This window comes from Odontomachus brunneus, unplaced genomic scaffold (genome assembly GCF_010583005.1).
Source record: "Odontomachus brunneus isolate Ranch 3 - 2012 unplaced genomic scaffold, Obru_v1 Obru_scaffold_167, whole genome shotgun sequence".
NCBI classification, from domain to species: Eukaryota; Metazoa; Arthropoda; class Insecta; order Hymenoptera; family Formicidae; genus Odontomachus; species Odontomachus brunneus.
The window spans coordinates 636704-655974 of NW_022639617.1; the positions used below are offsets into that span (position 1 = coordinate 636704).

General features: G+C 44.9%; 3 protein-coding genes across 4 annotated transcripts; 2 read left to right on the forward strand and 1 right to left on the reverse strand.

Annotated features, from left to right (window-relative positions):
- Nucleotides 1-85: 85 nt before the first annotated feature.
- Nucleotides 86-9227, forward strand: LOC116851210 (serine/threonine-protein kinase mTOR). Of its 2 annotated transcripts, XM_032830406.1 has the most exons (7): nucleotides 86-445; nucleotides 551-6820; nucleotides 6898-7040; nucleotides 7117-7257; nucleotides 7495-8119; nucleotides 8601-8781; nucleotides 8989-9227. In XM_032830406.1, exons 2-7 carry the CDS (start codon nucleotides 613-615, stop codon nucleotides 9002-9004), a joined length of 7314 nt encoding a protein of 2437 aa, XP_032686297.1. In that variant the 5' UTR covers nucleotides 86-445; nucleotides 551-612; the 3' UTR covers nucleotides 9005-9227. The 2 variants fall into 2 exon arrangements, with proteins under 2 accessions (XP_032686297.1, XP_032686296.1); XM_032830405.1 differs by having other exon boundaries at nucleotides 8601-9227.
- On the reverse strand, nucleotides 8842-12232 carry LOC116851215 (cytidine deaminase-like). Its single transcript, XM_032830415.1, has 2 exons — nucleotides 11995-12232; nucleotides 8842-10126 (listed from the first exon to the last, which is right to left on the reverse strand). Exons 1-2 carry the CDS (start codon nucleotides 12029-12031, stop codon nucleotides 9732-9734), a joined length of 432 nt encoding a protein of 143 aa, XP_032686306.1. The 5' UTR covers nucleotides 12032-12232; the 3' UTR covers nucleotides 8842-9731.
- A 149-nt stretch (nucleotides 12233-12381) lies between these two features.
- Nucleotides 12382-19233, forward strand: LOC116851211 (ubiquitin conjugation factor E4 B). Its single transcript, XM_032830408.1, has 8 exons — nucleotides 12382-13322; nucleotides 14592-14879; nucleotides 15096-15518; nucleotides 15600-16963; nucleotides 17058-17205; nucleotides 17294-17980; nucleotides 18163-18484; nucleotides 18727-19233. Exons 1-8 carry the CDS (start codon nucleotides 13299-13301, stop codon nucleotides 18789-18791), a joined length of 3321 nt encoding a protein of 1106 aa, XP_032686299.1. The 5' UTR covers nucleotides 12382-13298; the 3' UTR covers nucleotides 18792-19233.
- The last annotated feature ends 38 nt before the right edge of the window (nucleotides 19234-19271 follow it).

Genomic DNA, 19271 nt, shown 5'->3' on the forward strand with positions numbered 1-19271 from the left:
CTATTCTTTATAAACAATCATTTTTTATATACATAATTACATCACGCTCTCGAGTCAACAGAGTTATATTTTCCGAACTCGGAGAACAACTGTAGCGCCAGCAGCGCTTTCAGGATACTTTTGAGGTTATGAGTAGTAGCGTCTAAGAGAGATATCTGTTTTCTTACTGAGCATCGTAAGTTAAAGTAATTAGTAATGTTTATTGCGAATACACATGATCTTGTCGGTTACTGTATAAATATGAAGAGCATGATGTGCGGAGTGACATGTGGAAATATTAGTATGTGAAAGATCGAAAATGCGACCGTATGGATCAAAAGAGTGGTATTAGCGTTGTATCTGTTTAGATAAAGATACACCAGAAACTTTGTTAGTCGGGGAAATCGAAGAAAATGCATTGTCCGTGATAATACTGCGCCACAGCATGGAATTCGTCTGACGTCAAGTATGAAAACGCAACGATAAATGAAAATATCTCATCGTTACTTAACCTCACCTAACCTCACTTCGTCGCACGCGAAATTAAAATGATTTGTTTCTGCCCTTTCAGGTAATCAAGCAGATGAAGAGGTCACGATTATACTAAACTTTATACATTATAATACCGGAACAATGACGAATACACTTATGCTGCAATTTGCCCAACGGCTCAAGTCGAGGAATGAAGAGGCGCGAAACAAGGCCGCGCGCGATTTGTGCCTGTACGTGAAAAGGGAGCTGCGAGAAGCATCGCAGGAGGAGATCATCTCCTTTATGGATGATTTTAATCATCACATATTCGAGATGGTGTCGGCTTCCGACGCGAACGAGAAGAAGGGTGGAATATTAGCCATAGTTTGCCTTATCGGTGCAGAAGTGGGTAACATCAATACGCGTACCGTGCGATTCGCCAACTACCTTAGGAACTTGATACCGTCGAACGATGTGGGAGTCATGCAGTTGGCCGCGAAGACTGTCGGGAAGTTAGCGCTAGTTTCAGGCACCTATACAGCCGAATACGTGGAGTTTGAGGTGAAACGTGCCTTCGAGTGGCTTGGCGCGGACAGACACGAAGGCAGGAAACACGCAGCTGTACTTATTCTGAGGGAACTCGCTGTCTCCGTGCCGACGTACTTCTTTCAACAAGTTACGCCGTTTTTCGAGCTGATATTCAATGCTATACATGATCCCAAGCCCACCATAAGAGAGGCCGCTGTGGAAGCTCTGCGTGCAGCATTGGTGGTCACTGCTCAACGAGAGACTGCCAAACAGATGCACAAGGCTCAGTGGTACAGGCAGTGCTACGACGAGGTAGTGGATGGATTTGCAGAGGTTCACACGAAGGAGAGGGGCATTAATAGAGACGACAGGATACACGGCTCGTTGTTGGTGTTGAACGAGCTGTTGAGATGCAGCAACGTGCAGTGGGAGAGGACCTATGAGGCTCTAATGGAGAGACTGAATGGATCCACGCAGAACGAGAACGACATTCTCTCGTTGATGCCGCGTCTGAAGACAACGATAGTGTCGAAATGGGCCGGCTCCACTCAGAACGCCTCTGGATCTCAGCACACGTTGTGCCCGCCGCAAGAGTCGGCGGTTTGCAGGTGCTTGATGCAAGAGAGACTGGACGACATTTACAACGACGTGATGAACCAGAAGATGTCTCGAAATCCGCACATTCAGCACGCGCTCATGATGCTGTTGCCGCGACTAGCCGCATTCAACAAGGAGAAATTCATAAAGGAACACCTGAAGGAGTCTTTGGGCTATCTACTGATGATTCTGCGCAATCGCGAGAAGGATCGTTACGCCGCGTTCACAGCGATCGGCTTCATAGCCGTGGCGGTGGAGGACGCGATCAAGCCGTACCTACCGAAGATCATGGAAGTGATCAAGAGTTTATTACCGTCTAAGGAAACGCCCAGTAAAAAGCGCACCTCCTTAGAGCCCGCCGTGTTCGTCTGCATCACTTTGTTGAGTCACGCGGTCAAGCAAGTCATAGCTCCTGATGTGAAGGACCTACTGGAGCCTATGTTCACGACGGGACTAAGTCCGATCTTGACTACTGCCCTTCGAGAACTGGCGCACAATATTCCATCTCTGCAAGTGGATATATCTCAGGGTCTGCTTCGAATGCTGTCCCAAGTTCTCATGCAGAAGCCACTGAGACATCCCGGAGCTCCGTGGACAGCGACCAGTCCTAATTCTACGTCAGATGACGTCTCCTCAACAGTGCTCGCCTTGAAGACCCTAGGCACTTTTAATTTCGACAACAATCCGTTGTTGCAGTTCGTGAAAAGATGCGCGGACCATTTCCTGATGTCGGAACAGGCCGAGGTTCGATTGGAGGCTGTGAAAACGTGCTCCAGGCTATTGAGATTGACGCTGAATCAGTCCGGTCCCACGGTCACCAATACCGTCTCGAATGTTTTAGGTAAATTACTGGTGGTAGGCATCAACGACACAGACCCCGACGTGCGCCTGTGGGTGTTAGCTTCGTTGGACGACTCCTTCGACGTACAGCTGGCGCAAGCAGAGAACTTGTCCGCCTTGTTCATCGCCATGAACGACGAGATGTTCGAGATACGAGAACTAGCGGTTCGCACTGTCGGACGACTCAGCACTCTGAATCCTGCTTACGTCATGCCGTCGTTGCGGAAGACTCTGGTGCATTTTCTCACGGAGCTGGAACACTCGGGAATGGGTCGTAACAAGGAGCAAGCCGCCCGAATGTTGGACCACCTGGTCGTCACGTCGCCGAGACTCGTTCGGCCGTACATGGAGCCGATCTTGAAGGTCCTCGTCCCGAAACTGAAGGAGCCCGACCCCAATCCGGGTGTGATACTGGCTGTTTTGCGCGCGATCGGCGATCTAGCAGAGGTGAACGGTGCCGAGATGCAGCAGTGGATGCCTGAGCTCTCGTCGATACTGCTGGAGATGCTGGTAGACGCCAGTTCGCTCGAGAAACGAGGCGTAGCGTTGTGGGTGTTCGGCCAATTGGTCGGCAGTACGGGCCACGTTGTGAAACCGTACATGCAGTATCCGTCTTTGCTGGACGTTCTCATCAACTTCCTGAAGACCGAACAACAACCGATCATCCGGCGAGAGACCATCAGAGTGCTCGGTCTGTTAGGTGCGTTAGATCCGTACAAGCATAAGATGAATCTCGGACAGATTGATTCGCAGTTGGACACGCTGAGTTCGATGGCCGACGCCAAGAGCGACGTGGAGAACACTCAGGATTTGACCACCAGCGAAATGCTAGTGAACATGTCGCCGTCCACGTTGGAGGAGTTCTATCCGGCAATCGCCATCACGACGCTCATGCGAATTATTCGCGAGCCAACTCTTATCCAACATCACACCATGGTGGTGCAAGCCGTGACCTTCATATTCAAAAGCCTCGGGATCAAGTGCGTGCCCTACATCTCTCAAGTAATGCCAAGCTTCCTGAACGTGGTGCACACGGCCGACGTGAATTTCCGCGAGTTCCTGTTCCAACAGCTGGCCGTCCTCATCGCCATCGTAAAGCAGCACATACGCAACTACCTGGACGACATATTCAACTTGATCAAGGAATTCTGGATCGCGAACAGCCCATTGCAGAGCACGCTGATCTTGCTGGTCGAGCAGATCGCCGTGGCCTTGGGCGCGGAGTTCAAAATCTATTTGCCGCAGCTGATGCCGCCTATATTGAGAGTACTGACGCACGACACCAGCAAGGATCGCGCGGTGACGGTAAAGCTACTCTTAGCCTTGCAGACGTTCGGCAGCAATCTCGATAATTATTTGCACCTCGTTCTGCCGCCGATTGTGAAGCTGTTCTACGCAAACGACTGTCCGATAGCCGTGAACAAGGTCGCTCTCGAAACGGTCGATTTACTAGCCGACACGCTGGACTTCAGCGACTTCGCATCGCGAATCGTTCACACTTTAGTACGAACATTGGACCAATGCCCCGATCTGAGGAACACCGCCATGGACACGCTCTGCGCTGTCGTGATGCAACTGGGCAAGAAATATCAGATCTTCATTTTGCTGGTGCAGAAGGTTATGACGAAGCACAAGATAGTGAACTCGCGCTATGACGTCCTCGTGGACAAGATCCTCACCGACACGACCGTAGCGGACGGTGAGGATTTCCTGTTGATGAGGCTGCGACACTCGCGGAATAAGAATCGCGAGCTCTCGCTGACACCCTCGGAAACTACGACAATCAAGAGATTGCACGTGTCGGCCTCGAATTTACAAAAAGCGTGGACGGCGACGCGCAGAGTGTCGAAGGACGATTGGCTCGAGTGGTTGCGCTGCTTCTCCATTGGTTTGCTCAAGGAATCCCCGTCCCCGGCTCTGAGATCTTGCTGGGCACTCGCGCAAACGTACGCCGTGCTGCCTCGCGACCTATTCAATGCCGCTTTTGTCTCGTGTTGGACCGAATTAAACGATACGTATCGCACGGAGCTGATACAGACTCTGCATCAAGCGTTGATGGTGCCCGAGTTGCCCACGGAGATCACGCAGACCATCTTGAACTTGGCCGAGTTCATGGAGCACTGCGACAAAGGTCCGTTGCCGTTGGACAACAAGATCCTAGGTGACACGGCGATGCACTGTCGCGCCTACGCCAAGGCGCTGCACTACAAAGAGGACGAATTTCATAAGAACCGAAGCAGCAGCGTGTTCGAGTCTCTGATCTCCATCAATAACAAGTTGCAACAAAAGGAAGCGGCTGAAGGTCTTCTGGAGTACGTGATGAATCAACATAATCAGCAAGATCTCAAGGTTCAGATACGCTGGTACGAGAAGCTTCACAATTGGGATAAAGCGTTGCAGTTGTACCAGGAACGTCTAGAGAGCGACGCCGCGGATGTGGAATCCACTTTGGGCGAGATGCGTTGTCTAGAGGCTCTCGGCGAGTGGGGCCAGCTGCACGAGGTCGCCACGAAACATTGGACGAATCAAACTGACGAGACCAAGCAGAGGATGGCGAGAATGGCAGCGGCCGCGGCGTGGGGTCTAGGTCAATGGGAATGTATGCAGCAGTACGTCTCGTTGATACCGAAAGATACTCAGGACGGAGCGTTTTACAGGGCGGTATTGGCTATCCACGACGAACAGTACAACACCGCGCATCAGCTCATCGATAGCGCGAGAGATATTCTCGACACCGAACTAACAGCAATGGCCGGAGAAAGTTATCAGCGTGCATACAACGCCATGGTGGAGGTGCAAAAGTTAGCAGAATTGGAAGAGGTGATACAGTTCAAGCTGGTGCCAGAACGGAGGACAGCCATCAAAGCCATGTGGTGGGAGAGGCTTCAAGGTGGGCAGAGGATAGTGGAGGATTGGCAGAAGATAATACAAGTGCACACACTAGTGGTTTCACCTCAGGACGACATGTACACATGGTTGAAGTACGCGAGTCTCTGTAGAAAAAGTGGTAGCTTGATGCTGTGTCACAAAACGCTGGTAATGCTGTTGGGCGTTGATCCTTCCTTAAGTCCTGATCAGCCTCTGCCAACGACACATCCTCAGGTGACTTTCGCTTACTGCAAGCATCTGTGGGTCGGGAACAAACGCGAGGAGGCTTATAATCAGCTGCAACGTTTCGTGCAGACGTATTTGCAGTCGACCACCGCGGGCATAGTGAATCAGGACGACGAAAAACAGCATGAGAGCAAGAAGAGACTGCTCGCCAGATGTTACCTCAAACTTGGCGAATGGCTGGAGGCGTTGAAAGGCATAAACGAGCACTCGATACCCGCAGTGTTGTCTTACTATGCCGCGGCGACACAGCACGATCCAACGTGGTACAAAGCGTGGCACGCCTTCGCTTATACGAATTACGAGACCGTACTGTTCTATAAACATCAGGACGACTCCGCCATAGAAACCGCGCCTGGTAATGGAACGCGCAATAATCTCTCCAGCTCGCAGTACATATCGCAGTTCACCGTACCGGCTGTGAAGGGCTTCTTCAAATCCATCAACTTGTCGGACGGCAACTCGCTGCAAGATACTTTACGTTTGCTGACACTCTGGTTTGACTATGGCCAATGGCCGGAGGTATACGACGCAGTCGTCGAGGGCATAAGGCTAATAGAGATAAACACTTGGCTGCAAGTGATTCCACAACTCATAGCCAGGATCGACACACCCAGGACCTTGGTCGGCCACTGCATACACCATCTTCTTATTGATATAGGAAAGTCGCATCCTCAGGCTCTGGTTTATCCGTTGACAGTAGCCTCGAAGAGTGCCAGCCACGCGAGAAAGAACGCGGCCAATAAGATCCTGAAAAGCATGTGCGAACACAGCCCGACTTTAGTCCAGCAAGCCATAATGGCGAGCGATGAGCTCATCAGAGTCGCTATTCTGTGGCACGAACTGTGGCACGAAGGCTTGGAAGAAGCTAGTAGATTATATTTCGGAGAGAGAAACGTCAGGGGCATGTTCGATACGTTAGAACCTTTGCATGCAATGCTCGAGAGAGGACCACAGACTCTGAAAGAGACCTCTTTCAACCAAGCGTACGGGAGGGATCTGATGGAGGCGCAGGAGTGGTGCCACAGGTACAAAGCGTCGCGAAACGTCAGGGACTTGAATCAAGCTTGGGACTTGTATTATCACGTGTTCCGGAGGATATCCAGACAACTGCCACAATTGACCAGTTTAGAATTGCAATACGTCAGTCCGAAACTGCTTCTCTGCAGGGACCTGGAGTTGGCTGTACCGGGCAGCTACAGTCCTGGCCAGTCGATTGTGAGAATCGCGAGTATTCATAGTTCTATGCAAGTAATAACCAGTAAACAACGACCAAGGAAGTTGTGCATCAAAGGTCAGTTGATGTCGCGGTTGAGTTGCCGTCTTTATTAGAAGATCCGAGCAACGCTAATCAATCTCAATATATTTCAGGCAGCAACGGTAAGGATTACATGTTCTTGTTGAAAGGCCACGAGGATTTGAGGCAAGACGAAAGAGTGATGCAGCTGTTCGGCCTAGTGAACACTCTTTTATTACACGATCCGGACACTTTCCGCAGAAACCTCACCATTCAAGTTAGTACAGATAATCGATTAACGTAAACGGAGATACAACTTGCACAAGATCCTCTCAATTCGATTTTACTTTCAGAGATACGCTGTGATCCCATTGTCTACGAACAGTGGACTTATTGGCTGGGTACCACATTGTGATACGCTTCATACACTCATAAGGGATTACAGAGAGAAGAAGAAGATATTACTCAATATTGAGCACAGGATAATGTTACGGGTAAGACAGATAAACTCTCTCTCTTTCTTTGTAAATCTATGTGTTATTAAGTGCTTCAATTATCTCAAAGCAGGCGAGACATACGATATATAAGTACACACACAATATAGTTTTTTAATTATATATCTTTTTAGATATAATATATTCTTAGATAATGTATATTCTATTAATATGTGTACTATTTATAATTATAATATCTATAATTATTTTCTGGATAGTATATTTTTTTCTTTTCAGATGGCACCCGACTACGATCATCTCATGCTCATGCAGAAGGTCGAAGTGTTCGAACATGCTCTCGAGCACACGCACGGCGATGACTTGGCGCGGCTGTTGTGGCTGAAGTCGCCGTCAAGCGAGGTGTGGTTCGATCGCAGGACGAATTACACGCGATCTTTGGCTGTGATGTCCATGGTGGGCTACATACTCGGTCTCGGTGACCGCCACCCGTCTAACTTGATGCTGGACCGTCTCAGCGGGAAGATATTGCACATCGACTTCGGCGATTGCTTCGAGGTGGCGATGACGCGTGAGAAGTTCCCGGAGAAGATACCGTTCCGCTTGACGCGAATGCTGATCAACGCGATGGAGGTGACCGGTATCGAGGGAACGTACAGAAGGACTTGCGAGTCAGTGATGTCTGTGTTACATCGGAACAAAGACAGTCTGATGGCAGTTTTAGAGGCGTTCGTTTACGACCCTCTTCTGAATTGGAGATTAATGGACAACGCGGTGCAGAAGGGAAAACGGTCGGATGCTCAGGGTATGAGCGCCAGCAGCAGCCAGGAGCACGGAGACATGCTCGATTCGCTGACCGCCACTTTACCAAAGAAGGGCGTACCATGTAGCATCGAAAATGGAGGTAATTCACACGTTTCTCGGTACTGGTGGCACAATCATTATTAAATTAATCGATAAAGAGATAAAGCTACAAGTTCACAGAAATAAAGAGATAAAGTTTATTAAATTAATCGATAAAGATTGATCGCGAACATCAGGTTGACATTAGAAGTAATAATAAAATATATAATCAGTTATAAAGATTATATATAATCAGTTTATATTTTATCATTACTTCTAATGTCAACCCGATGTCCGCGATCAGTCTTTATCGATTAATTTAACAAACTTTGACATTAAAAGTTATGATAAAATATAAACTGATATTTTATATATATATATATATATATATATATATATATATATATATATATATATTTCTTTACTCAGTTTATCATATAAATTTCATCGCATAAACTGGTTGAAAAATACGCTTTTCTGATTGGCGTCTGATCGTAGTATAAATTTCTTTCATAGCATATACAGTGTTTACTCTTTCGCAGGTGATAATAATCAACCAGAAGCGCTGAATAAAAAAGCTCTCGCGATCATAGTGAGAGTCAGAGATAAATTAACTGGACGCGATTTTTCGCACGAAGAGACTCTCAGCGTTCGACGACAAGTGGATCTCTTGATCCAGCAGGCCACGAATAACGAGAATCTTTGTCAATGTTACATCGGATGGTGCGTAATTGTTCATAGCATTTTGGCTATTTGCCTCTTTATTTGTTACGAACATATTCATTATTTTATGATACATTTAATTTTTCAACACTATATATGTATTAACAACTTGCTTATAGCTTATTTTAGCGTGTAAGAGACGTTTGCATGATGTAAATTGTATAGAAAAATGTTCACGGACATAAACTTTGTTATTACGCGTTGCAGGTGTCCCTTTTGGTAAATGCAAGCCTATCATCAAGATGACATCTCGTACATGTGCAATCGTCCGCTTCTGCATTTATAATGTTACGAAATTATCTTTAATTTTACAGTGATCGTATGTATGATGTACATATATGACCTATTATTATATGATTTACATGTGATAGTAATAGTCGATTATAATAAGTAGAATGTATATTAGAGCGTATTGTGTATATTACAAACGTTTGGTTGACAGTTAACGACGTTGTTTGATCTTATATCGTATATCGTTCAGCGCTATCTATAAGAAAGGAATGAGATTGACTGGAGAACTCATAGCAAAATCTGTATTTATATATATATATATATATATATATATATATATATACACTGTTGCGACCGCATTTGGTTTCAGTACGGTTTGAATCCTTTTTTTTCCTTCAATGCAATTTGAAACGCAATCGTTCATGAGAGAATTCGTTCTCTATTAATTCTCAAAAGTTAAGTTCTCTCACTGAACCGCCGACTGCGTTCCAGACTGCATCGTTTGAAAAGTGTTCAAACCCTATGGAAAATCGAGGTACACATCCTTGTAAATAATTCTTCTGCATCGTCAATTTCGCTAAAATAAAGCTTAAGTCAGTAACAAATTGTACATAAAAAGCATACATAAGGCAATCTCTAGGTATAATATTGGGGAAATAATTGAATTAAGTCAATCGTTTATAAAACTCCACGCGTTCATCGCAGTCCGATGAAATCGATTATGACGTCATTTTGAACGAGAGCGGGCACAATTCGTTGCCCCGAGTCCGTAAAACTTTCTTCATATCGGACCTCGTCAAATAGATCGGTATGTCGCCGAACTCCACGATCATCTGTCTGCATACTCCGCACGGCGCGGTGAAGGTCGTGTTGTCGTGGTCGGCAACCACGGTCAGCGCTTTGAATCGCCTCTTGCCTTCGGACACAGCCTTCGCGATCACCGACGTCTCGGCGCAAACACCCGCGGGGAAAGATGCGTTCTCCACGTTGCAGCCCTTCCAGACGCTACCGTCCTCACATCGTAACGCTGCGCCTACTTTGAACTTGCTGTATGGCGAATACGAATTCTCACGCACCGCCACACTCTCCTTTATCAGCTCCTGAATTTCCGCGTCTGCAAAACGTTCAAATTTCGAGGGAACCGTCGGCAATTAAATATACTTTGAAGTCTTCTTATCTGCTCCTCCGAACCATATTTCTCAGATAGTACGAGCTCTAAAAATCACTCATAAGATAAGATGTCTTGTAATTAAGTTTATGACATTTCGAAACGATGTAGATAAAAATAAAGATGACTAAAAGGCATCTTAAAGTCATTTTATGCATCATTTTTAGAGCTCATGCTGTCTGAATTCTTATTGTATTATAAATCATATACGACATTGGGGCACAAGAAATATTCAAGATTGCATTCCAAAACATCTTATTGATACGAATTTTTAGCTCAGGATTCCAATTGAAGTTGCTGTTAAAAAAAATGAAGAGTGAAGAGTTATAAATATAGATTAATAACGCTACAGCTATAAACATAAAAGTGCACTAATATGATAGAAAATTTCATTAGGATGTGCACTTTTATGCTTAACTGTAGCGTTACTAATCCATCTTATAACCTTTATAACCTTACTTTCCATTTTTTCTCCAACAGCAGTTTCAGTTGGAATTCCGCAAAGTTATTAAAAATGGTCCTTAAGAGAGTAAGATCTCGAGATTATCATCAACTTATTCGACTTCATATTGTAAAGACAAAGTTGATTTTCCCGCGCCGCGTGCCCCGCTTGTCGCCATTTTTGCGCGCGAATTCATGCGCAGGCGGTAGCGCCAGTGGCGACGCTCGTCGAGAGGGAGAATCAACGCACTCTAAAGATACCCATTTCAAATGTGTAACAAAAATAACGCGTGACCTACACTCAAATGTAAACACATTTTCAATTCTACGCAATTCGACTGGAGTTTTGTTGTATCACGTATTATCTTTTGAGCTCGAGAGACTTTCCGAGGATATTTGCGCGTGTGTATTTGTCAAAGGCGTATCATACGCCAGCACGTGCCAAAGGATTAATTACTAACTAACATGTCGTAACGATAACGATACACCGATAAGGTAGAACAATGATAAGTCACAAGTAATTTTTTTGAATATAATTATAATGCAGTTAGGCCTCTTTCTATTTAATAAAAAAATTTGATTAATTGGATGTATAAAAAATAAAGAATTTAGAATTACGTGCATTTCAGCGACTTAACACGAACTTTACTTGTCATCGCGTGATTGTTCTCCGAGGTAGACGAATTCTCGCAATTTGAAACTGACAATTTTTGGATTATGCAGGTGAAGCAAATAAATTTCAAGGGAAATTAGTCGACGGGATCTCTCGATAGCTCAGAAACTCGGGCCTCATCCATGAGTTATTTTCCCGCGCATGACCGCCTCTCATCGTCTTATATTGCAATTTCAACGTTTTCTGCGAGACGTAGGACGCCATATTTATCATACCTCAACTCGTTAATACATATTTAATTTGTCTTTGAACTTATGTATACGAGGTAATGTTACCCGGCACAATCTACTGAAAGATGTCTTAAAGACGGACGAGAGACAGTTCTGCTTCTTTTAGACGATTTTTGAGCGTCTTTAAGACGTCTTTTAGTAATTTCTGCTGTCCGTCTTGCGGACGTGTAATTAACTTTTAGAAATCGAGCGCATCAAGAACATATGGAAGTAATGAAGGCGAATGGGATCGGCTAGGACTAATGTTGCGACGGAATTAATTTAAGAAGAGTTCCACTCCATCGCGCAGCCAGGGCTGCGAGCGGATTAAGTCCGATCGATCGAGCGTACGTATGGGATAATACGACGGTGACACAACCACAACGACGCGGCGACATAGAGAGAGAGAGAGAAAGAGAGAGAGAAAGAGAGAGAGAAAGAGAGAGAAAGAGCGCACTTGCGCGGAAGGTGTGGGAGAAGCCACTATTTACCAAGCGCCGAAAAATCGATTATTTCCCCGATGTTCATCGCGCCGAGGAGGAATCGTCGAGCAAGTCGTTCGCAGTAATCCACGGATAGGCTCTCGTCAATATCGCTCTTCGCGCTAAAACAGCACGCTGCAACGTCCCCGACGACTGCGTCCCGTACGAGGCCTCGTGTAACAGCCGCGACTTCTCAGGCCCGGCCTGCCGAAGCGCTATTTAAACGAAATCGCCCCGTCTAACCTAACCTTGGCCGATCTCCGCATATCGCGAGCGTTACCTGAGTGTTAACAGCGGAGCAAAGGAGGGAGGGAGAAAAGGAGAGAGAAAAAAAGAGAGAGAAAGAGAGAGAGAGAGAGAGGGAGGTTGAGTTGGTGTTCACGACCGACCGACCGTCCGTCAGTGCGGGAACAGAGATATTTGAGAAAGGAGTGCGAGAGAAGAGAGAAACCGGGGAGAAAAAGAGAGTGAGACGGGCCGCCCGTTGTTCCCATTTATTGAGCCATTACACGCGGTCGCGCACATGCGACGCATACGCGCGCATAAATGATGCCGCGAGCGTTTGTTGCACCCTGGACAATGTTCGCCGATTGATTAGTCGTCGCACACTCGTCCTGTCGCGGTCGATCGTGTTTCGCGAGGGATCGCGCGTATCGATACGGACCTATCGACGTAGGCGCGGGAAGTTCAATTCGCCGCCGTCGGGAAACGCACCGCGGTCGTGCGCAAAGCACCGTTCTTATGGAATCGATCGCGTGCGAGTAACGGAGAATTGACGCGAGGATTATCAATTATTTACGTGGCAACACGCGAGCCTCCTCGAGCGATCTTCTCCGCGGAGGTCCGCGCGACAAGTCGAACGTTCGGAGTCGCGTTCCGAGCTGCTCCTTGAATTATAAACCGTCTGAAATGGATTTGAGTTACTCCCATCGACGGGACAGAGAGAGAAGGACGCCGTGAGAGAGGGGAGGGGGGCGCGAGACGAGACGGGCGCGGGAGACGAATGGGGAGCGAGAGAGGGACGTAGAGAGCGTGCCGATGCTTGTTAGTTGCTCAGCTGTTTTGAAGAATCGACGACGCAGACTGGACTGGCAGCAGCAATCGGCCGTGACTCGGCGCGAGATCGCTGCACTCACGTCCAAACGCAAACAGATGTGGAGTGACTGTCCAAATTTCTGACACATCTCGGGCACGATTGTCGACGCGAGAAGCATCCCCTTTTTGCGTGCACGCACAGCGGCGCCGACAATTGCGAGTCCTCGAACTGAGGCCGAGCTAACGTTCAACGAAACGGACGGAATAAAGGAATCGCCATGAGCGAGCTAAGCCAGGAAGAAGTGAGTAGTAGGACCGTTTTACGTCGCGCGTATCCTTCGCTTCTCCGCTCGACAAACCCTACAACAACCCGCCGTTTCTTTCTCCTTTGTGGTATCGTCCTCTCGATGCCGTCTCGCCGCCTTTCCACGTTTTCCTTTTTCCCTCCAACGCTCGCCAGCACGCGATATTTCCTATCGAGTGCAGAGAGTGTAAGCGAGACATGGTCGGGGCTATTCTGAGTGTAGTGCAGTTGTAAGAAAAAACTTTAGGTTTATTGTCATATCAGACATCCTTTTCTATTTTAGCCGCGCTCTCTATACTTTGCAATGTTTTTCGTTTTCTCTCCTTCTCTCGCATTTCCCTTCTTTCCTTTTTTACGTGCAAATCCCACATGTACATTTATTTCGTTTCGAGAGCGCGGAACGTTGCCAAAAAGAAAATAAACCAGCAAAATATATTGTCCATGCTCTCGCTTTATCCACGATGTACTCGCGATTTTCTCATATTTTTTTCCATTTGCGTATGAACCATTATCACGTCTGAGTCGCGCGACGTGAATTTAAAGAATTCTCTTTAGATGCCGTTTCCGACGACGTCACTTGACAAGTATTTGTTTCTTCGTCGCGTTAATTGTAAATGAAACAATTCGTATGCACATAATACATAAAAAACTAATTATGTAATTAACACGATTATTATGCTTTAACCGTAGAAACTTTGTCGAGAGTAAAAGAGGGAAAAAAGGAGGAAGAGAGAACATTTCTCAACAGTTTCTTTCATGCTGTTTTAACTATGTATATTGCGTATACATATACTATATGAATGTCCTGAGATCAGAGCTTTAAAATACTGCTTTCAAAATCTGCACATATTTCTTTTTCATAGCTCCTCTATTGTTTGTTGTCATGTTTTCCGCTTAGATTTTGTGGATTCATTCTCTCCTTTGTCTGCTTAATTTGAAGCAACATTATGAAATCTGTATGAAATCTTGTGACTAATGAAGTCATAGTTCATCGATAAACATATAGTCCTTTCATTGTACAAAAATTATGATTTTGCAGTAGAGATAACAATGTAATTGTGAAAATATGTAAGTTCTAGTTTTCTACATTGTTCAAAATGTAACATGTAGATTATACTCTTTATTCTTTTGTTTGCTGTAATGTCACATAGCAAGCGTCTAAAAATAACTGTTCCAGAACAAAGAATTTTTGTTCTCTTTGTAACATGTCTTCTGGCAAAGTCTTGGAAGAAACTCTGAGTCAATGCTTTGTTTTATTCTGCTCTAGATGAGGAGAAGGCGGTTAGTCCATTTAGCGGGCTTGAACACGAGTAACACGGCTGCCAATTTAATCAACCCTACCACCTCAATATCTCCAAATACTTCGGGTCCTTCAACAGCATTTGCAGGATCAATATCTCCATCTACCCAGCAGCAATTTCAACATGCTGATGTACCAATGGAAGTAGAGGAAAGTAGTGACAAACAGTGTAATACTTCTGGGATAGATGTTGACTCAGGAATTGAAAATATGGAAGTTGAGGAATCTGACAGGAAAGATTTACCGAGATCACGTGTAAGTCTTACTCTGTACTCGAGAAACAATTTATACACATGTATGTGTATACATACATGTGCATAACCTATGTAGTAGAAACAAATTGTTGAAATTTGTCTAGACAGAAAATCTCTTGAATTTACTTACTACCTACAGTCTTCTTTATTTTCTATTGTATTCAATTTATTGTGTTGTATTTTCTATTGTATTCCATTTGTATTTTCTATATTTTAGACAACAAGTTCAAGCATAGAAGTAACAACAGATAAAATACACGCTGTCATATCACGCATTTTGTGCATATCGTGGAAGAGTCCTGTGGAGGGAAGTATATATCTGCCGCGTATAGCAGAATATTTGCAAAAACAGCCGAACGTTGCAGACCTCATTAACCATGCCTTGATAGAGGTATTACATCTGTTTTCGCGGGGGGAAGATCTCTTAAAAGATATCGTAATAGAGAAATTATCAGACTGCGAGGACAGTCCGAATAGCCAAGAGAGTCCGAGTTTATTGAGTCCCATTGTGATTCCTCCATCTTTTGAATTACCGACCATACCATTGCCGATAGGCACCAAATTAACGCAACCGAAAAGTCTACTTTATTTGCTAGATTGTTACTTAAGAGTTGCGACCGAAGAAAAGAATCATCCAAAGGTATATATATATATTTGTGAAAATTTAATTTTATCAAATTTCACTAAATCGAATACTGATATTTATCTCTTGCTCTTTCAGCGATCCAGCGTACCTCCTCTTTCCGAAGTATTGACAGCTTTGAGAGCACAATGTGTTCAGTATTCCAGTCTTGTTCTTCTAGGATTGATTGGCATTGACTGCCAAACTCCAACACCTATGTATCCCGCTTATTTTCTCTACCCGATATTATCGCAAACCTTGCCTCGCGGCTATCTCCACGAGCTTGTGGCTAGGACGCATGGGAATCCAACGATATTTAGTAAAATATTTACTCCAATCTTGCAAGTCTTGTATCTTTCGATGCAACAAACGAGCTTGGTCGGCAATATGCACAGAAGGCCGATCGAGGCACTGGAAGATCTGTTAGAAATTCGCTGTGGACCGAACGGCAATATACGTCCAATTTGCCGTCTGATCACCAATCAAGTCCAATTTTTGCCCAAGATCATGACCTCGGCCGCTGGCAGAGAACTCACCAGGACCTCGTTCTTAGGGCCGTTTCTCTCGGTGTCGGTGTTCGCCGAGGACGAGCCGAAAGTGGCGGAGAAATTCTTCAGTGGAAATCCATTTACGGACAAGTCGGTGAACGTGACGTTGCAACAAGAGTTAGAAAGCACGAGAAGCTCGTTACACAAGATGTTCCACGCGATACTCGCGAACAGTAACTGCCGTGACGTTACCTTGACGTATCTCGCGACGTTGATACGTCACAATGAGAAACGCGCGCAAATGCAGACCGAGGAGTTCACTTTAGCTGGGGACGGATTCATGTTGAACCTGCTGTCGGTTCTGCAGATGCTCTCCGTGAAAATCAAACTGGACACCGTGGATCCCATGTATCCATTTCATCCCTCCAGCTTCGTTGAGATAAAGAATGACACAAGACTGAAACTTACTTCGCGTGAAGTCGCGGAGTGGCAGAGGAGCTTGGAGAAGACGCATAAATGGTCGGAGGCGAAATTCCCGACTCAGTGTTGGTTCCTCACGTTACATTGTCACCACATCGCGCTGCTACCGGCGCTGCAGAGGTATCAGAGGAAGTTGCGGGCGTTGCGAGATTTGCAAAAGATGCTCGACGAACTACAAGCCACCGAACACCAATGGAAGGACACACCCTTCGCGGAGCACAACAAAGACTTAATCAAACAGTGGAAGCAACAATTGAAGCGGCTAGTTAAATCGAAATCGTGTGCGGATGCGGGATTGATAGATCCCATCCTTCTCAGAAGGTGCTTAGAGTTTTATATGTCTGTGGCGGAGATTTTGTTGAGCCTTTTGACAGAGACTACTCCGGGCGATCCTCTGCCCGAACTTCCGCTTCCCAGGGAAGTCCCGTACAAGTTTACCGCGCTACCTGAATGGTATGTGGAGGACATAGCGGAATTCTTATTGTTCATACTTCAGTAAGTTTCCTCGTTTTCATATCTTTCGTATGATACATTTACGTAGTACCTATATTTCCTGTAATGAATGATAAATCTGTATCCACACTTGTAGGTTTTGTCCTGGGGTAATAACAAACGATATGGACAATTCGCTTATTACTTGGTTACTCGTCGTTGTGTGTACACCGCATTGCATACGAAATCCGTATCTGATCGCGAAGATCATCGAGGTTCTTTTTGTGATAAATCCCAGTATACAGGTAATATATATATTCGCACACAGAAAACTGCAACTAAACAAATTAGAAGTCTCGAACCGTGTCGCTAATAATGTCGCGTTTGCCACAGGGAAGAACGGAAATTCTTCACTATCACGTTATGGCGCATCCTATATCGAAGACACTACTGGCATCATATCTCATGAAGTTTTATACAGACGTCGAGACCACTGGCTCTAGTTCCGAATTTTATGACAAATTTTCAATACGTTATCACATAAGTCTAATCCTAAAATCAATGTGGGACAGCCCGGTACATCGAACGTCTATCGTCAATGAGAGCAATAACGGCAAGCAATTCGTCAAATTCATCAACATGCTAATGAACGATACTACCTTTTTACTCGACGAAAGTTTAGAATCTCTGAAGCGTATACACGAAGTACAGGAACTCATGTCGGACACCAGTGCGTGGAACGCGTTTACTCAGGAGCAACAGCAATCGCGAACGAGACAGCTGGCAGCGGATGAGAGACAAGCCAGGTCCTACCTTACACTAGCCAAGGAGACAGTTGCTATGTTTCATTACTTGACGGTCGACATTACAGAACCGTTCTTGCGACCAGAATTGGTCGGGCGACTGTGTGCCATGTTAAATTTCAATTTACAACAGTTATGCGGACCTAAGTGCAAAAATCTGCGAGTGAGAAAGCCGCAAAAGTACGGATGGCAACCAAGGACGTTACTCAGTCAGTTGGTTGATATATATTTACATCTTGACTGTGATAATTTTGCAGCTGCTTTAGCCAGTGACGAAGTAAGTATAACTCGCAATATATATATGGATATATCACAGTCTATAAATTTTGTCATTTTATAAATGAGCCCATTAACTTTCTATAAGACTCGCGGTAATCGTTTCATAAGAAAGAATGCTATCTGCTTTTGGCTGAATTTGGGATACTTAACATCAAATAATATAGAAATTTCTATTTGCAGCGTTCATTCTGTAAAGAATTATTTACTGACGCGGCGAGCAGACTAGAAAGATCTGCGATAAAAACTCCCACAGAGATCGAAAGGTTCATAGCGCTCGCGGAGCGTGCAGCGGTGATCGCGAGAGAAAATCGCGTGCGCGACGCAAACTATGGCGATGCTCCTGAGGAATTCCGGGACCCATTGATGGACACTCTTATGGAGGATCCCGTCAAACTACCATCTGGGATTGTCATGGACAAACCTGTTATCATTAGACATTTACTCAATAGCGCCACAGATCCTTTCAGTCGGCAACCTCTTAGCGAGGATATGCTTATACCAAGTAAGTGTGCTATTTCGTACATATACCTTCCTTGCTTGTCAAATTTTTTAAGTTAAAACTGGCTCGTGGTGTAGTGGCATCTTATCAGACTGCATTTCCATGTGGGACACATTCGAAAAACATTCGTGATATATATAACAGCGAATCGTGATTCACTGTTGGAAATGCTTTTTACACCGAGACTTTTACTACTTTACGTGTCTAGGTATGTGCTGAACTGATGATTACTTTCGATATTGCAGTGCTCGACTTAAAAGAAAGGATAACTATGTGGAAACAAGACAAAACAAAATCGACAAACTTATAAGCGGTGCTAATTGACGAGGATTTTGTGAAATAAAAATAAGAGTAAAAGAGATAAGCATCACGTTTCAACATGATTAATAACGTCAATATTGCATGATACATTTTTCATCAACCCAACAAATGTATCAGTCGAGTGCAGTTGACGAATATAGTGCAATGATCTCGCTAATGTGCAAACAATTGCGCTCAATAAATTTACAGTTTTTATACAATAAATATTAACAGACTGCAGCTAGCGAACTGCCACGATATTGCTCCAAACATACTTTAGAAACTTGTAAATAATTGCTGGCATCGTGTCAGTATCTAAAATTGCATATTATTCGTAAATAAGCTCTTTTATTTTTTACGTTCTTCGATGTATGCGGCGACGGGTGGGATGTTTCAGACATATCCCGCATCTGATTATGAAAATATTATGTTAAATAGTATAAACTAGTAATACATATACATATATATATATATATATATATATATATAT

Excerpts from the sequence above, each read along its gene's own strand:
- LOC116851210 (XM_032830405.1), top strand. The coding sequence starts at position 613 with ATGACGAATACACTTATGCTGCAATTTGCCCAACGGCTCAAGTCGAGG. Across the intron at positions 7,041-7,116 it reads GCAGAAACCTCACCATTCAA|AGATACGCTGTGATCCCATT; the intron begins GTTAGTACAGAT and ends TTTTACTTTCAG. Across the intron at positions 8,120-8,600 it reads ATGTAGCATCGAAAATGGAG|GTGATAATAATCAACCAGAA; the intron begins GTAATTCACACG and ends ACTCTTTCGCAG.
- LOC116851215 (XM_032830415.1), bottom strand. The coding sequence starts at position 12,031 with ATGAACATCGGGGAAATAATCGATTTTTCGGCGCTTG. Across the intron at positions 10,127-11,994 it reads AATCGATTTTTCGGCGCTTG|ACGCGGAAATTCAGGAGCTG; the intron begins GTAAATAGTGGC and ends AACGTTTTGCAG.
- LOC116851211 (XM_032830408.1), top strand. The coding sequence starts at position 13,299 with ATGAGCGAGCTAAGCCAGGAAGAA. Across the intron at positions 14,880-15,095 it reads AAGATTTACCGAGATCACGT|ACAACAAGTTCAAGCATAGA; the intron begins GTAAGTCTTACT and ends TCTATATTTTAG. Across the intron at positions 18,485-18,726 it reads CGAGGATATGCTTATACCAA|TGCTCGACTTAAAAGAAAGG; the intron begins GTAAGTGTGCTA and ends TCGATATTGCAG.